This window comes from Hemitrygon akajei, chromosome 11 (assembly GCF_048418815.1).
Source record: "Hemitrygon akajei chromosome 11, sHemAka1.3, whole genome shotgun sequence".
Classification (NCBI taxonomy): Eukaryota; Metazoa; Chordata; class Chondrichthyes; order Myliobatiformes; family Dasyatidae; genus Hemitrygon; species Hemitrygon akajei.
Genome location: NC_133134.1, coordinates 27,479,733 through 27,495,454, shown reverse-complemented (window position 1 = coordinate 27,495,454; position 15,722 = coordinate 27,479,733). Strand labels below are relative to the sequence as shown.

The following is a 15,722-nucleotide window of genomic DNA, read 5'->3' as shown; positions in this document are numbered from 1 at the left end:
GGGGTACATCCTAGCTGGGGGAAGCGGCAGTGGCCGTGCCTCTGGCACAGAGTACGGCCCTGGGGCTCAGAAGGGTAGGGAAAGGAAGAGAAAAGCAGCAGTGACAGGGGACTCTATAGTTAGGGGGTCAGACAGGCAATTCTGCGGACACAGTTAAAAAACTTGGATGATAGTTTGCCTCCCAGGGTCTGGGATATTTCAGATTGCGTCCACGATATCCTGCGGTGGGAGGGAGAACAGCCAGAGGTCGTGGTATATATTAGTACCAATGACGTAGGTAGGAAAAGGGAGCAAGTCCTGAAAACAGACTACAGGGAGGAAGGAAGTTGAGAAAACAGGACTGCCAAGGTAGTAATCTTGGGATTACTGCCTGTGCCACATGACAGTGAGTATAGGAATAGAATGAGGTAGAGGATAAATGCATGACTGAGGGATTGGAGCAGGGGGCATGGATTCAGATTTCTGGATCATTGGGACTTCTTTTGGGGCAGGTGTGACCTGTACAAAAAGGATGGGTTGCACTTGAATCCTAGGGGAACCAATATCCTGGAGGGGAGGTTTGCTAAGGCCACTGGGGGAGGGGGGGGGGAGGGGAACCGAACTGAAGAGACTGGGGAAGAGGCAGTTGGCTCACAAATAGAGAAAGCTTGGAGACAGTATGTGAGGGAGGATAGGCAGCTGATAGAGAAGGGATGCACTCAGACCGACTGCTTGAGGTGCGTCTATTTTAACAGAAGGAGTATTGTGAGCAAAGCGGATGAGCTTAGAGTGTGGATCAGTACTTGGAGATATGATGTGGTGGCCATTACAGGGACCTGGATGGCTCAGGGACAGGAATGGTTACTTCAGATACCGGGTTTTAGATGTTTCAGAAAGGATAAAAAGGGAGGCAAAAGAGGAGGGGGCATGGCAATGTTGATCAGAGGTAGTGTCACGGCTGTAGAAAAGGTGGACGCCATGGAGGGATTGTCTACGGAGTCTCTGTGGGTGGAGGTTAGGTACAGGAAGGGGTCAATAACTCTAATGGGTGCTTTTTTACAGGCCGCCCAATAGTAACATGGATATCAAGGAGCAGATAGGGAAACAGATCCTGGAAAGGTGTAATAATAACAGAGTTGTCATGGTAGGAGATTTTAACTTCCCAAATATCGATTGGCATCTCCCTAAAGCAAGGGGTTTAGATGGGGTGGAGTTTGGTGTATTCAGGAAGGTTTCTTGACGCAATATATAGATAAGCCTACAAGAGGAGAGACTGTACTTGAATTGATATTGGGAAATGAACCTGGTCGGGTGTCAGAACTCCCAGTGGGAGAGCATTTTGGAGATGGTGATCATAATTCTTTACAATAGCATTGGAGAGAGATAGGAACAGACAAATTAGAAAAGCGTTTCATTGGAATAAGGGGAATTATGAAGCTATCAGGCAGGAACTTGGAAGCTTAAATTGGGAACAGTTGTTCTCAGGGAAAGGTACCGAAGAAATGTGGCAAATGTTCAGGGGATACTTGTGTGGAGTTCTACATAGCTATGTTCCAATGAGATAGGGAAGTTATGATAGGGTACAGGAACTGTGGTGTACAAAGTCTGTAGTAAATCCAGTCAAGAAGAAAAGCTTACAAAAGGTTCAGAGAGCTAGGTAATGTTAGAGATCTAGAAGATTATAAGGCTAATAGGAAGGAGCTTAAGAAGGAAATTAAGAGAGCCAGAAGGGGCCATGAGAAGGCCTTGGCAGGCAGGATTAAGGAACACCCCAAGGCATTCTACAAATATGTGAAGAGCAAGAGGATAGGATGAGAAAGAATAGGACTTATCAAGTGTGACAGTGGGAAAGTGTGTATGGAACTCGAGGAAATAGCAGGGGTACTTAATGAATACTTTACTTCAGTATTCACTATGGAAAAGGATCTTGGTGATTGTAGTGATGACTTGCAGTGGACTGAAAAGCTTAAGCATGTAGATATTAAGAAAGAGGATGTGCTGGAGCTTTTGGAAAGCATTAAGTTGGATAAGTTACTGGGACCAGATGAGATGTACCCCAGGCTATTGTGGGAGGAGAGAGAGGAGATTGCTAAGCCTCTAGCGATGATCTTTGCATCATCAATGGGGACGGGAGATGTTCCGGAGGATTGGAGGGTTTCAGATGTTGTTCCCTTATTCAAGAAAGGGAGTAGAGATAGCTCAGAAAATTATAAACCAGTGAGTCTTAATTCAGTGGTTGGTAAGTTGATGAAGGAGATCCTGAGAGGCATGATTTATGAGTATTTGGAGAGGTATATTATGATTAGGAATAGTTAGCATGGCTTTGTCAAAGGCAGGTCGCGCCTTATGAGAATGATTGATTTTTTTGAGAATGTGACTAAACACATTGATGAAGGAAGAGCAGTAGATGTAGTGTATATGGATTTCAGCAAGGAATTTGATAAGGTACCCCATGCATGGCTTATTGAGAAAGTAAGGTGGCATGGGATCCAAGGGGACATTGCTTTGTGGATCCAGAACTGGCTTGCCCAAAGAAGGCAAAGAGTGGTTGTAGACAGGTCATATTCTGCATGGAGGTCGGTCACCAGTGGGATGCCTCTTGGATCTGTTCTGGGACCCTTAGTCTTCGTGATTTTTATAAATGACCTGGATGAGGAAGTGGAGGGATGGGTTAGTAAGTTTGCTGATGACACAAAGGTTGGAGGTGTTGTGGATAGTGTGGAGGGCTGTCAGAGGTTCCAGCGGGACATTGATAGGATGCAAAACTAGGCTGAGAAGTGACAGATGGAGTTCAACACAGATAAGTGCGAAGTGGTTCATTTTGGTATGCCAAATATGATGGCAGAATATAGTATTAATGGTAACAGTGTGGAGGATCAGAGGGATCTTGGGGTCTGAGTCCATAGAACGCTCAAAGCAGCTGCGCAGGTTGACTCTGTGGTTAAGAAGACATATGGTGTATTGGCCTTCATCAATCGCTGAATTGAATTTAGGAGCCAAGAGGAAATGTTGCAGCTATATAGGACCCACTTGGAATACTGTGCTCAGTTCTGGTTGCCTCGCTACAGGAAGGATGTGAAAACCATAGAAAGGGTGCAGAGGAGATTTAAAAGGATGTTGCCTGGATTGGGGAGCATGCCTTATCTTATGAAAACAGGTTGAGTGAACTCGGCCTTTTCTCCTTGGAATGACAGAGGATGAGAGGTGACCTGATAGAGATATATAAGATGATGAGAGACATTGATCGTGTGGATAGTCAGAGGCTTTTTTCCCAGTGCTGAAATGGCTGCCACAAGAGGGCATAGGTTTAAGGCGCTTGGGAGTAGGTACAGAGGAGATGTCAGGGGTAAGTTGTTGTTGTTTTTTTTAATCTATCTATTTATTTATTTATTTTAAACGCAGGGAGTGGTGAGTGTGTGGAATGGGCTGCTAGCAACGGTGGTGGAGGCAGATACGACAGGGTCTTTTAAGAGACCTTTGGATAGGTACATGGAGCTTAGTAAAATAGAAGGCTATGGGTAACCCTACTAATTTTGAAGGTAGGGACATGTTCGACACAACTTTATGGGCCGAAGGGCCTGTATTGTGCTGTAGGTTTTCTTCTATGTTTCTAGATAAAAAACACAAGAGATTCTGCAGATGCTGGCAATCCAGTGTTTGCTATGGAGCTCACTTACTGAAGGCCATTTGTGACCAATTTGCAATAGCAAAAAATAATAATAATTAACATAAATCTGGTATTAGAGTTGATAATGATGTAAAAAATTTATATAAACAAAATTATTTGCCATTATTTAAAAAAATAAAAGAGGATCTTGATAAATGGATGATGTTACCAATAACATTAATAGGTAGAGTTAATGCTGTAAAAATGAATATATTTCCTAGATTGCAATATTTATTCCAAACTTTACCAATACAATTACCTCAGAAGTTTTTTCAAGAACTGAATAAATATGTAAGGAAATTTCTTTGGAAAGGAAAGATGTCAAGAATATCATTGGAAAAATTGACATGTAAATTTGATTTAGGAGGGTTACAACTTCCAAATTTTAAGAATTATTATAAAGCAAATCAACTTAGATTTAGTGCGTCTTTTTTTGATGAAGAAAAACCGGCATGGATTAGAATAGAATTAGATAAGATAGGAGAAAACATACCAGAAGATTTTATATATAAATGGATATATAAATGGGAATCCAAATGGATACGGGAAAAAAAAGAATCTCCTATATTAAGACACTTGATTGATTTATGGAATAAGGTAAATATGGACGATGAGTTAAAGAAATCTTTATTAGCAAAAAGAACTTTAATTCAAAATAGGTTTATTCCTTTTACAATGGATAATAAACTTCTACATAATTGGTTCCAAAAGGGGATTAAATATATAGGTGATTGTTTTGAAGGAGGTATATTGATGTTGTTTGATCATTTAAAAAATAAATATAAAATATCAAATAACACCTTTTCTGTTATTTTCAATTAAAGGCTTATTTACGAGAAAAGCTGGGTCAAACAATGTTGATGCCAAAACCTAGTGAAATAGAAATATTAATTCAAAAAGGAAAAATTAAAAAATTTACATCTTGTATGTACAATTTGATTCAAAAACAGACAAATCAGGAATTCATAAATCAAAACAAAAATGGGAATCTGATTTGAATGTTAAAATTGATGGAAAAAACTGGTCAAGATTATGTTCTGATAGTATGATAAATACAATAAATGTTCGACTTAGATTAGTACAATATAATTTTTTACATCAATTATATATAACACCACAGAAAATAAATAGATTAAATTCAAATATGTCTGACCAATGTTTTTGATGTAATCAAGAAATTGGTACTTTTTTACATTCGACTTGGTCTTGTTTTAAAACTCAACCATTTTGGATAAATTTAAGACTTTTATTGGAACAAATTACTGGAATACAACTTCCACATAGTCCAATATTATTTTTATTAGGAGATATTGAAGGGACAATACGGAAACTTAAATTGAATAAGTATCAGAAAAAATTTTATAAAAATTGCATTGGCAGTAGCCAAAAAAGTTATCGCAGTTACTTGGAAATCTGATTTATATTTAACTATGGATCATTGGAATAATGAAATACATAGTTGTATTCCACTTGAAAAAATTACATATAATCTAAGAAATGAATATGATATATTTTTGAAAATTTGGTTCCCATACTTACAAAAGATAGGATTAAATACATAGATCCTTTGAAGATAAAATTATAAAGTAATTGGGGAAAGTAAAAATAAATATTAAAATTATTTTGAACTCCATGGAGCATGTGGGGGTCCTCCGATATCCAGGCAATCTTTCTCTTCTTTTTTTTTCTTTAGATAAGGGTTAAGGGGGGAGGGTTAAGGGGAGGGGGGAGGATTAATATTATTTTTCTCTTTCTTACTATTTTATCATCACATTTATTCTTTGTAATTTTCTAAAAATTTAATAAATAAAATAAATTTTAATAAATAAACATAAATCTTTCAGATTGGATTTTTCACAATCCATATACTGCAACTCACTTACCAGAAATGGTGCACAGACCCAAGTGAACGTAGACACAGCTGAGAGATAGACAGCACTTTTTAGTACTTCAAGTTCCTTCGCTCTAATATCCAGTACCTTTGCTTTAAATGCAAGCTCCCAAGCATACAATTTTATCACTCTTATTCCATTTAGAATTTCATTCATCAGTTTGATACGGTTGTCTTTTTCCTTCATCTGTGTCACCTGAATTTTTTTTAAAATAGGTAATTTTTAATCAAAGTAACAATACAACTTCTTTATTTTCATTTAATGGAACCATCAAAACTAGTTCAGACAGTAAGGTCAGAATAATGAGATTCCTAATGTGTTCCTCACAATTCGACTTAGAACTGAAGCATGTTTTCATAAACTGCAATATGCAAGGGTCTCAAGTGTGGTGGCAACAGGAGAGTTAACTTAATTATTAGAGTACAAATAAGACCATAAGATATAGGAGCAGAACTAGGCCATTTGGCCCTTCGAGTCTGCTTCACCATTTCATCATGGCTGATCCAATTTTCCTCAGCTCCAATCTCCTGCCTTCTCCCCACATCACTTCATGCCCTGACCAATCAAGAATCTATCAACCTCTGTCTTAAGTATATATAAAGACCTGGCCTCCACAGCTGCCCGTAGCAAAGAATTCCACAAATTCACCACTGTCTGGCTTAAGAAACTCCTCCTCATCTCCGTTCTAAAAAAGATAGCCCTCTATTCTAAGGCTGTGTCCTTTGGTCTTAGACTCTCACACCATAAGAAACATCCTCTCTACATCTACTCTATCAAAGCCTTTCACCATTTAATAGGTCACCACTCATTCTTCTGAATTCTAGTGAATACAGGGCCAAAGCTATCAAACCCTCTTCATATGACAAGCCATTCAATCTGGGAATCATTTTCATGAACTTCCTTCCGTTTCAGCACACTCTTTCTAGATAAGGGACCCAAAACTGCTCACAATACTCCAAGTGAGACCTCACCAGTGCTTTATAAAGTCTCAAAATTATATCCTTACCTTTAAATGAATGCTAACATTGCATTTGCCTTCCTCATCACAGACTCAACCTGCAAATTAACTTATAGAGAATCCTGCACAAGGACTCCCAAGTCCCTTTGCACCTCTTTTTTTTGTATTTTCTCTCCATTTAGAAAATAATCATCTTTTCATTTCTTCTACCAAAGTGTATGATCATACACTTCCCAATACTGTATTCCATCTGCCACTTCTTTGCCCATTCTCCTAATCTGCCTAAGTCCTTCTGTAGCCTCTCTACATCCTCAAAGCTACCTGTCCCTCCACCTATCTTCATATCATCTGCAAACTTTACAACAAAGCCATCAATTCCATCATCAAAATCATTGACATAAAGTAAAAGAATCAATCCCAACATAGACCCCTGTGGAACACTAGTTCTAACCTGAGAAGGTTCTTTTATTCCTCCTGCCAATCAACCACTGCTTTATCCATGATAGAATCTTTCCCGTAATACCACGTTAAGCAGCCTCACGTGCAGTGCCTTGTCAAAGGCCTTCTGAAAATCCAAGTACACAACATCAAGCAATTCTCTTTTGTCTATCCTGGTTGTTATTTCTTCAAAGAATTCCAACAGATTTGTCAGGCAAGATTTTCCCTTGAGGAAACCATGCTGACTGTGGCCTATTTTATCATGAGCCCCCAAGCACCCTAAGACCTCATCCTTAATAATCAATGCCAACATTTTCCTCACCACTAAGGTCAGACTAACTGGCCTATAGTTTCCTTACTTCTGCCTCTCTCCATTCTTGAACAGTGGAGTGACATTTGCAATTTCCAGTCTTCCAGAATCTAGTGATTCTTGAAAGATCATTACTAATGCCTCGACAATCTCTTCAGCCATCTCTTTCAGAGCTCTGGGGTATACACCATCTGATCCAGGTGACTTATCTACCTTGGAAACTTTCAGTTTCCCAAGATCCTTCTCACTGGTAATGGTAACTTCACACACTTCATGACCTCTGACACCTGGAACTTCCACCATACTGCTAGTGTCTTCCAAAGTGAAGACTGATGAAAAATACTTATTTTCTCCACCATCTTCTTGTTCCCTGTTACTACCTCTCCAGCATTGTTTTCCAGAGGTCTGATATCCACTCTCGCCTCTCTTTTACACTTTATGTATCTGAAGAAACTTTTGGTATTCTCTTTAATATTATTGGCTAGCTTACTTTCATGTTCCATCTCTCCCTTCTTAATGACTTTTTAGTTGCCTTCTGTTGGGTTTTTAAAAGCTTCCCAATCCTTTAACTTCCAACTAATTTTTGCTCTAATATATGCCCTCTCGTTGGCTTTTATGTTGGCTTTAACTTCTCTTGTTAACCACTGTTGTGTCATCTTTCCTTTAGAATACTTCTTCCTCTTTGGGATGTATATATCCTGTGCCTTCCGAATTACTTCCAGAAATTCCAGTCATTGCTGCTCTGCTGCCATCCTTGCCAGTGTCCACTAACAATCAATTCTGGCCAACTCCTCTCTCATGCCTCTGTAATTTCCACTGTAATACTGATACATCTGACTTTAGCTTCTCCTTCTCAAATTTCAGGGTGAATTTGATTATGTTATGATCACTTGCCCCCAAGGGTTGTTTTACCTTAAAATCTCTAATCAACTCTGGTTCATTTTACAATATCCAATCCAAAATAGCTGATCCCCTCATGGGCTCAACCATGAGCTGCTCTAAAAAGTCATCTTGCAAATGCTCTAGAGATTCACCCTCCTGTAATCCAGCATATTTTCCCAATACCTGCATATTTAAGCCTCCCATGACTATTGTAACATTGTCCTTTAGCATGCATTTTTCTGTCTCCCATTTTAATTTGTAAACCACATCCTTACTATTGTTTGCGGGGGGAGGGGGGTCTTTTCATTCCTACAGTTCCTTAGCTCTATCCACAGCCATTCAACACTTATTGACCCTATGTCAGCTCTTTTGAATGGTTTCATTTCATTTTTTACCAACAGGGCATTGCCACCCCCTCTGCCTTCCAGCCTATCCTTTCGATATCCTTGGACATTAAGCTCCCAGCTATAATTTTTCAGCCATGATTCAGTGATGCCTACAACATCATACCTGCCAATCTGCACTGTGCTGCAAGTTCATCTACCTTATTCCATATACTGTACCCATTCAGATACAACACTTCCAGCCCTGTATTCACCCTTTTTGAATTTGTAGCACCATGCTCAACCTTTTGATTCCTAACTTTGTCTGAGGTCTTACCAACATCTGCCTCCACAACCTCTCTACTAACTGTTCTGGCACTCTGGTTCCCATCCCTCTGTATCTCGTTTAAACCCCACCTTGCAGCGTTCACAAACCTTCCTGCTAGGATATTAGTCCCCCTCCAGTTGAGGTGCAAACCGTCTCTTCTGTACAGGTCCCACCTTCCCACCTACATGGACCACCACTTCTGGCTGTCCACACTCCCACCTAAGAACTGAGGACTCGAAACAAGATATCCCAGACCCTAAGCATCCAGGACGTAACATACCATTCAGGAATCTTGTTCTTGCCCATAGAGCCTCCTGTCCATTCCCCAAACTAACGAATCCTCTATACCACAACGTGCCTCTTCTTGTCCCTTTCCTTGTGAGTCACGGACGCAGACTCAGTGCCAGAGACCCGAACAATGTCACTTTCCTCTGTTAGGGCATCCCCCCCCAAACAGTATCTAAAGTGATATATCTGTTGAGGGGTTGGCCACAGGCTCTGCACTGGCTCCTTAACCCCTTTCCCCTTCATGTCACCCAGTTTCTTGCGTCCTGCACCTTGGGTGTAACTACCTCTCTATACATCCCATCACTCCTTCAGCCTCCAGAGTTCATCCAGTTCCAGCTCCAACTCCTTAACGCGGTTCGGGGGGGGAGGGGGGTGTTAGTAGTCGTCAGGGATACCGTTGATCTCCCTGCCTTCCTACATCCCGCAACCCAGTAATATACACTAAGAGAGCAAACAAGTACCACTATTTCAGGATACGTGTGTCAGTAAATGGCTTTCTTTGGTGATGCAACTGCAAATGGAAGTTTGCCAAGTACACACATTCCGTTACACCACTCATGAAATTCATTAGATCCAGTTATGCTATCAATTTGACACGGCTGTATGGTGATTACTTGCATTAAACTAGAAAACAAATAGAACATTAAAAAGACACATGTCCACATTTTCTGGAAGTACCACAGATCAGGCTCTGTATCACCGTACTCTGAAACAATGATAATGGACTGTTCACACTTCACATTTCTTACAATACAATCAGAGTTGGTTCACCGTAACCAGGCAATGACTAGCAGACCTATTAAAGCATTTAAAGTACAATAATGGAACAGATGCCAAATTGATACATTTTTGAGAAAAAGGAAAGAGGCCTCAAACTGTTGTTACTTTTGACTTATTTAAACAAAAACATTTCAAAAGGCTTTTAAATGATCTTGAAGTGAGTTACCACATTTTTCAGAACATAAAATTCAAAAACACATTGGGTATCTGTATAAATAAGGATGTTTGTTATATTTCAAGTTGGTTTCCATTCTGTCATTTACTAGTTTATTCTGTCATTTACTAGTTTATCTTGCAAAATGCAGAATATCTGTATAAATAAGGAGGTTTATTATATTTCAAGTTGGCTTCCATGCTGTCATTTACTAGTTTATCTTGCAAAATGCAGGAGTAAAATAAACAACACAAATTATAAATTTATGTAGGTAACTACTGACATAATCAAAAGATCAACATACCTGGAAGTTTTTCATCTTCATTGCAATCACACCATTTAGAGGGACTAATAGAATCATGACAGCCACACCAGCTAGCACCGAGGGACCTAGATTCTAAACAAGTGTAAAAATATTTACACACTTGCTAAAAATTACAGATCTTCATTAAATGATACATTGAGAATATAACAATCATTATATGCAGACTAACTAAGTGCAACTAGATCTATGCCAGGATGATAATACCAGAATAAAATGCATTAGGCTTTTAAACAGAACGGCAGGTGATACTAAAACAACAAGATAGAGACCCTGAAGTAACTTCTGAACTACATCCCCAAGAATAACTTAAGCAAAGCAAAGATTTCTCCTTTTAAAAGTAATTATAGCTTGCTGGTTTAAGAGTAATTTCACCACAGGTGACATGAGATCTTCAGAGGGGTGGAGTGAAGTTATGATGGCGCTAAACAGCGATTCCATCTTCAGAAACAGCACAATCTCTACCTTTGATGTCTCTTCTTTTCATTTTCAAGGTTCTTTTGAAGACCCTGACCTGGAGTTACGCTCTGACTTTGGTTCCTTGTGGGAATGAGACCCGCTCTCAGGGCCTCACGACTGGCCACTTTTTGATACCCCACGAACGCGGCCTGGAAGACTAGCGTGCCTTCAGGATGCTGGGTTTTCACGTCTCTAGAGACAGGCAGATTCTAGACCGGTGCCTCTGACTGAAGTGTCGTGGGAGAACACGGAACATCGAGAGAAGTGTGTTAGCTGTCGTGGGCTCTGTGTCCAGAGAGCTGTGCCATTCCGGTGCTGACTCTCTGGGCACGGAGCTCAATAAAAGCGACACAACAGACTTTTGTTATGTTTCCCCTCTCGCTGTGAAATGGGGACGCCTCCTTCTCCCTTATTAGGGAGAGAGAGAGAGCCTGTCGTATGTCAAATTACTGGGTGAACAAGTAGTCTTTGAAGTACTACAGGTCTGTCTTTATTGATGCTTGCTGCATACTCCAGTGCTCAGTGGAGGGCACTGATGCTTTTTTTGCTGGTGGGGTGGGAGGGTGGGTCAGTGTCTTGCTGTTGCATGGGAGGGGGGAGGTTGGAGGGGAGGCTTTGGAGTTCTAACGTTTAACTGCCATTCATTCTTTGCGGCACTCCTCAGTTTTCATGGATATTTGCAAAGAAAAAGAATTTCAAGATGTATGTTGTATACATTTCTCTGACATTATATGTATCTATTGACCTATTGAAACCTATAATATCAGGACTACTAAAAGTCTTTACAAAACACAACTGACAAAAAAAATGAAAAATACTGCAAAACTCAAGTTACATAGCATCAGTGAAACAATTTTTCCTCCCATCACCCTGCTCCACTTTCTTTGCTATCAAGTCCAATCCATTTCTCTTTTTTCAGTTCCAACAAAGGGTCTAGGACCTGAAACATTAATTGCTTCTCTTTTTACAGATCTGTTTGACATGCTGGGTTTTTGTCAGCATTCTGTTTTATCTCAGTAAACCTGTCCTGGCCCCATCATACAAATATAATTGCAAAGAAGTCATGACAGCACCTCTACTTCCTCAAGAGTCTGCGGAGGTTTGGCACATCATCAAAACTTTGGCAAACATCTACACAGGTGTGTGGTGGAGAGTGTGCTGATTGGCTGTATTATGGCCTGGTACGAGAACACCTTTGTGTAGAAAATCCTACAAAAGGTAGTGGATTTGGCCGAGTACACCACAGGTAAAACCCTCCCAACCATTGAACATATCTACAGGAAACATTGCCATAGGAAAGCAGGATCCATTGTTAAAGATCCTCACCACACAGACCATGCTTTTTTTTTTTGCTACTGCCATCAGGTAGAAGGTACCAGTGCCTCAGAACTCACACCACGAGTTTCAAGAACAGTTAATAACCCTCAACCATCAAGCTCTTGAACAAAAAGGGAAATCTACAATAAATTAAGGACTATTTTATCTTTTTTATTTCATGCTCATTATTTATTACTCTTTATTTATATATGTATTTGCAGTTTGCTGTCCATTGCTCCTGTTTACAGGTACTATTCATTCTATAGATTTGCTAAGTATGCCTGCAGAAAAAGAATCTCAGGGTTGTATGTGGTGACATACATGAAATCCACTAATAAATCTTACTTTGACTTTTATTTCATATTTCCAGCATCTACTAGCAAACTTGTTACAAGGTTTTAACAAATCAGTTTTTAGTACAAGTTTTGGATACAGTCCGAAACTCATTCCAATGTAGCCAAAGAGAGACCAAGAGAATGTTTACTTCCCAATTCAAATATTACCAATAGGTTTCATGCAAAGTTGGCAAACCTGCTTTCTACTCTTCCCATAAATGTTCTAACAGGTCACCCATAGGTGTGGAAAAGGGGCCCGAAGGATCATTGGGGGCCCAAGCCATCCCAACCACAATCTATTCCAGCTCCTACTATCCAGGATGTGGTACTGCAGCATAAAAGCCAGGACCAACAGGCCCCAGGACAACTTCTTTCACCAGGCCATCAGACTGATGAACTCACACTGACTTGAGTGTACTCTATATTACATTGACTGGTCTATTTATTAAAAATTATTATAAGTGATTGCACACTTAAATGGACATGTAACGTAAAGATCTTTACTCCTCATGTATGTGAAGGATGTAAGAAATAAAGTCAATTCAAATTCAATAAGAGTGGATAACATCACATTTTCCCACTAGCTGCACTCTCTTACCTCTTCTACCCTTCCTCTACTGCAATCACATTTATCTTCTAGTTGTCAGATCCACAAGTGTACACTGCATTCAAGATAATAACAAGCATTGCACACAGTCCTAGCATAACCTTGTTACTCTTATATTCTGTCCCTCCCCTAATAAAACATTTATACCCACAGTGACCTGTCCTGCTATCTTTAAAGATCAGTGAACATACATTCGAAGGTTCTCAGGTCACTATCACTCAATTTAATACAGAGTATGCAGCTGTTGTAATCTGAAGCCAACCACAGCAAATTAAGTTTGACATTCCGAATGACTCGATACCTTTGCTCTGCTTAGACGTTAACAGCAAAACAAACTGAAAAAAATAAGTATCTGGGAATTGGCAAATTGAATGGAAGAACATGCAATTATGTCAGCTAACCAAAGTGATTTAAAAAAAATCAGATAAATTGGATAGGTTTCACCAATTTTGCACCTTCAATTAATATACAAGAAGTTGTTCTTGGTGAAATGAAACAGTAAGGAATACACTGGGAGTGACATGGTGGCATCTGTTAGTCTCGCAAGACCATGGATCTGCGCCTGGAATGCTTCCAGGGCACAGGCCCGGGCATGATTGTATGGAAGACCAGCAGTTGCCCATGCAGCAAGTCTCCCCTCTCCCTGACATCGATGTTGACCAAGGGAAGGGCAAGGGCCGATACAGCTTAGCACCAGTGTCGTCGCAGGGGTTACCAGAACGAAGTTGAAGACAACATCGGACTGCCTTAGGGATTACAGCTCCAGATTTGTCCTCAGGGTTTGCTCCTGAAGCCTTTCCCATAATTGAGTATGGCCGCAAGGCAACGAAGGTTTCAAATCAGAGTTTTCCCTCTCTTAGATGGACTGCCTTCCCAGGCTGATGAGCTCCATCTACCCGTGACAAGAAGCTACTTATGATTAGTGAAAGATGGAATGCAATAGGATTTCAAACTAACTTTTATTCTATAAAGTTTGCTTAGCCCACAAGATAACATATAATGGAAGAGACAAGTGAGAAAAGAAAGCACTGCCCACTCTGGAATTTGATAAGTTAGAAATCCCCCCCCCCCCGCACAACAAACAAATAAAAATAAACCATTTATAAATTGCTTCTTGACACGATAATAAATGGGGAAGACTAAGCTATCCAGAAAAAAAAACAATTCAATAATATCTTGAAAATTATAACACCAAGTTAAGAGTAGAAGAAAGTATTGTATATTAAATGAATAAATGAATTACCTGCCACAGGAAGTACATAGCTAGGATAACCTGAAGAGGTGCAGACCAAATCATGTTCAAGTAAGTGATCAAATCCATGAATTTCTGTGCATCTACTGACATCAAATTTACAATTTCGCCAACTGTGGAGGTTTTTCTTGCAGCATTTGAAATAACAAGGGCCTTATTGGAAAACAAATGATTACTCAATATATAGCTACTCTGAAGTAAAGAGCTTTTATATTAATATGTTCAATAGCAATTGTTTAACTATGTAAAGCAACCCCCCTCAGGTAGTTTAAATCTTTTTACCAAATACTTCCAGAAATAAAGCAAATACTTAAATGAAAATTAGAAATGTTACAATTGAATTCATTGTTCATGCTCTCCATAATAGGCAAGGATCAAAACAGAAATGTTATAAAACTTTTATTTAACACAAACCAACATTAGTTTCACAGATTGGAGTCCTCACCTTGTATTTCATATGCAATCACTAGAAAAAAAACACTTCTATTACCATATTGAAAAATTTTATATGGCTCAATTAAAACGAAGCAGATATGTAACATTTCCTTGTCAGGCCACAAACTTACAGAACAATAATTTTGTTTACATTTCAACTTCAGCATATTCGGATGCAAGAAACTTCAAACAGCAATATACTGTGGCCTAGTTTTAAGTTTTGTCATTGTAACTGCTTACCTTTCTGTAAACTGCTCCTATGATAGCTGTTTTTAATCTCATTCCAGTAACAAAACATATCTGAAAATATTGATGGAGGAAGAGCGTCTGTATAAATGCACATAAAAATAGCAGGAAAGCGTAAAAGTAGCCTTGCCAGGCGGGAGCTTTGTCATTATTCACAAACTGCAACAGCAACCTGTTAAAAGAGAAAAACTTATTAGCATTTGCTTAAGTATGAAATATGGACACTGTACACTGGCTGTCTAGTTTCAAGCAAATTAATGCATGGAAATGAGTGACAAATACTTGGAATCTTAAAAAGTCATTGCAAGTCATGGTTTTCAACTATAAACATTGCGTTGGCAAAATCAAAGTTTAACACTTAACTATGTTATTTTTTCCCCACACAAGCAACACTAAAAGAATTTCAACTTAACCTCATCCACTGTAGCTTCAACTCCATTGGCACCCATGCCATTCCAGTCTCTACCATGCGGAGCAGCAATACATTCAATGTGGACTTTTAAAGTTCAACCCTGAGTTAAGCTTCAATTCCTCTCTAACACCAGAATCACTTACTTCCATTCTCATAATAATCCCCCTTCTCCATCCTCATATCAATTGGTCAGCATTAAAATTTCCTAACCAGAATTTTATGCTGTAGAAAATCCATGATTTTAATGCATCCATCACTAACCTCTCAATTTCAATATTTGACAAAAATGTACTGGATTTTCAAACATCCAAATGATTGAATTGAAAACATTTGATATC

The 15,722-nt window shown here is 39.3% G+C and overlaps 1 protein-coding gene across 1 annotated transcript in view; it reads right to left on the bottom strand.

Annotated features, from left to right (window-relative positions):
- abcc1 (ATP binding cassette subfamily C member 1 (ABCC1 blood group)) overlaps window positions 1–15,722 on the bottom strand; it is a 126,966-nt gene that overhangs the window by 70,754 nt on the left and 40,490 nt on the right. The window contains exons 9-12 of the mRNA XM_073060523.1: window positions 14,967–15,144; window positions 14,283–14,444; window positions 10,304–10,396; window positions 5,530–5,733 (exon numbers count right to left, since the gene is read on the bottom strand). Coding sequence (XP_072916624.1) covers window positions 5,530–5,733; window positions 10,304–10,396; window positions 14,283–14,444; window positions 14,967–15,144 — 637 coding nt within the window. The remainder of the gene's footprint in view (window positions 1–5,529; window positions 5,734–10,303; window positions 10,397–14,282; window positions 14,445–14,966; window positions 15,145–15,722) is intronic.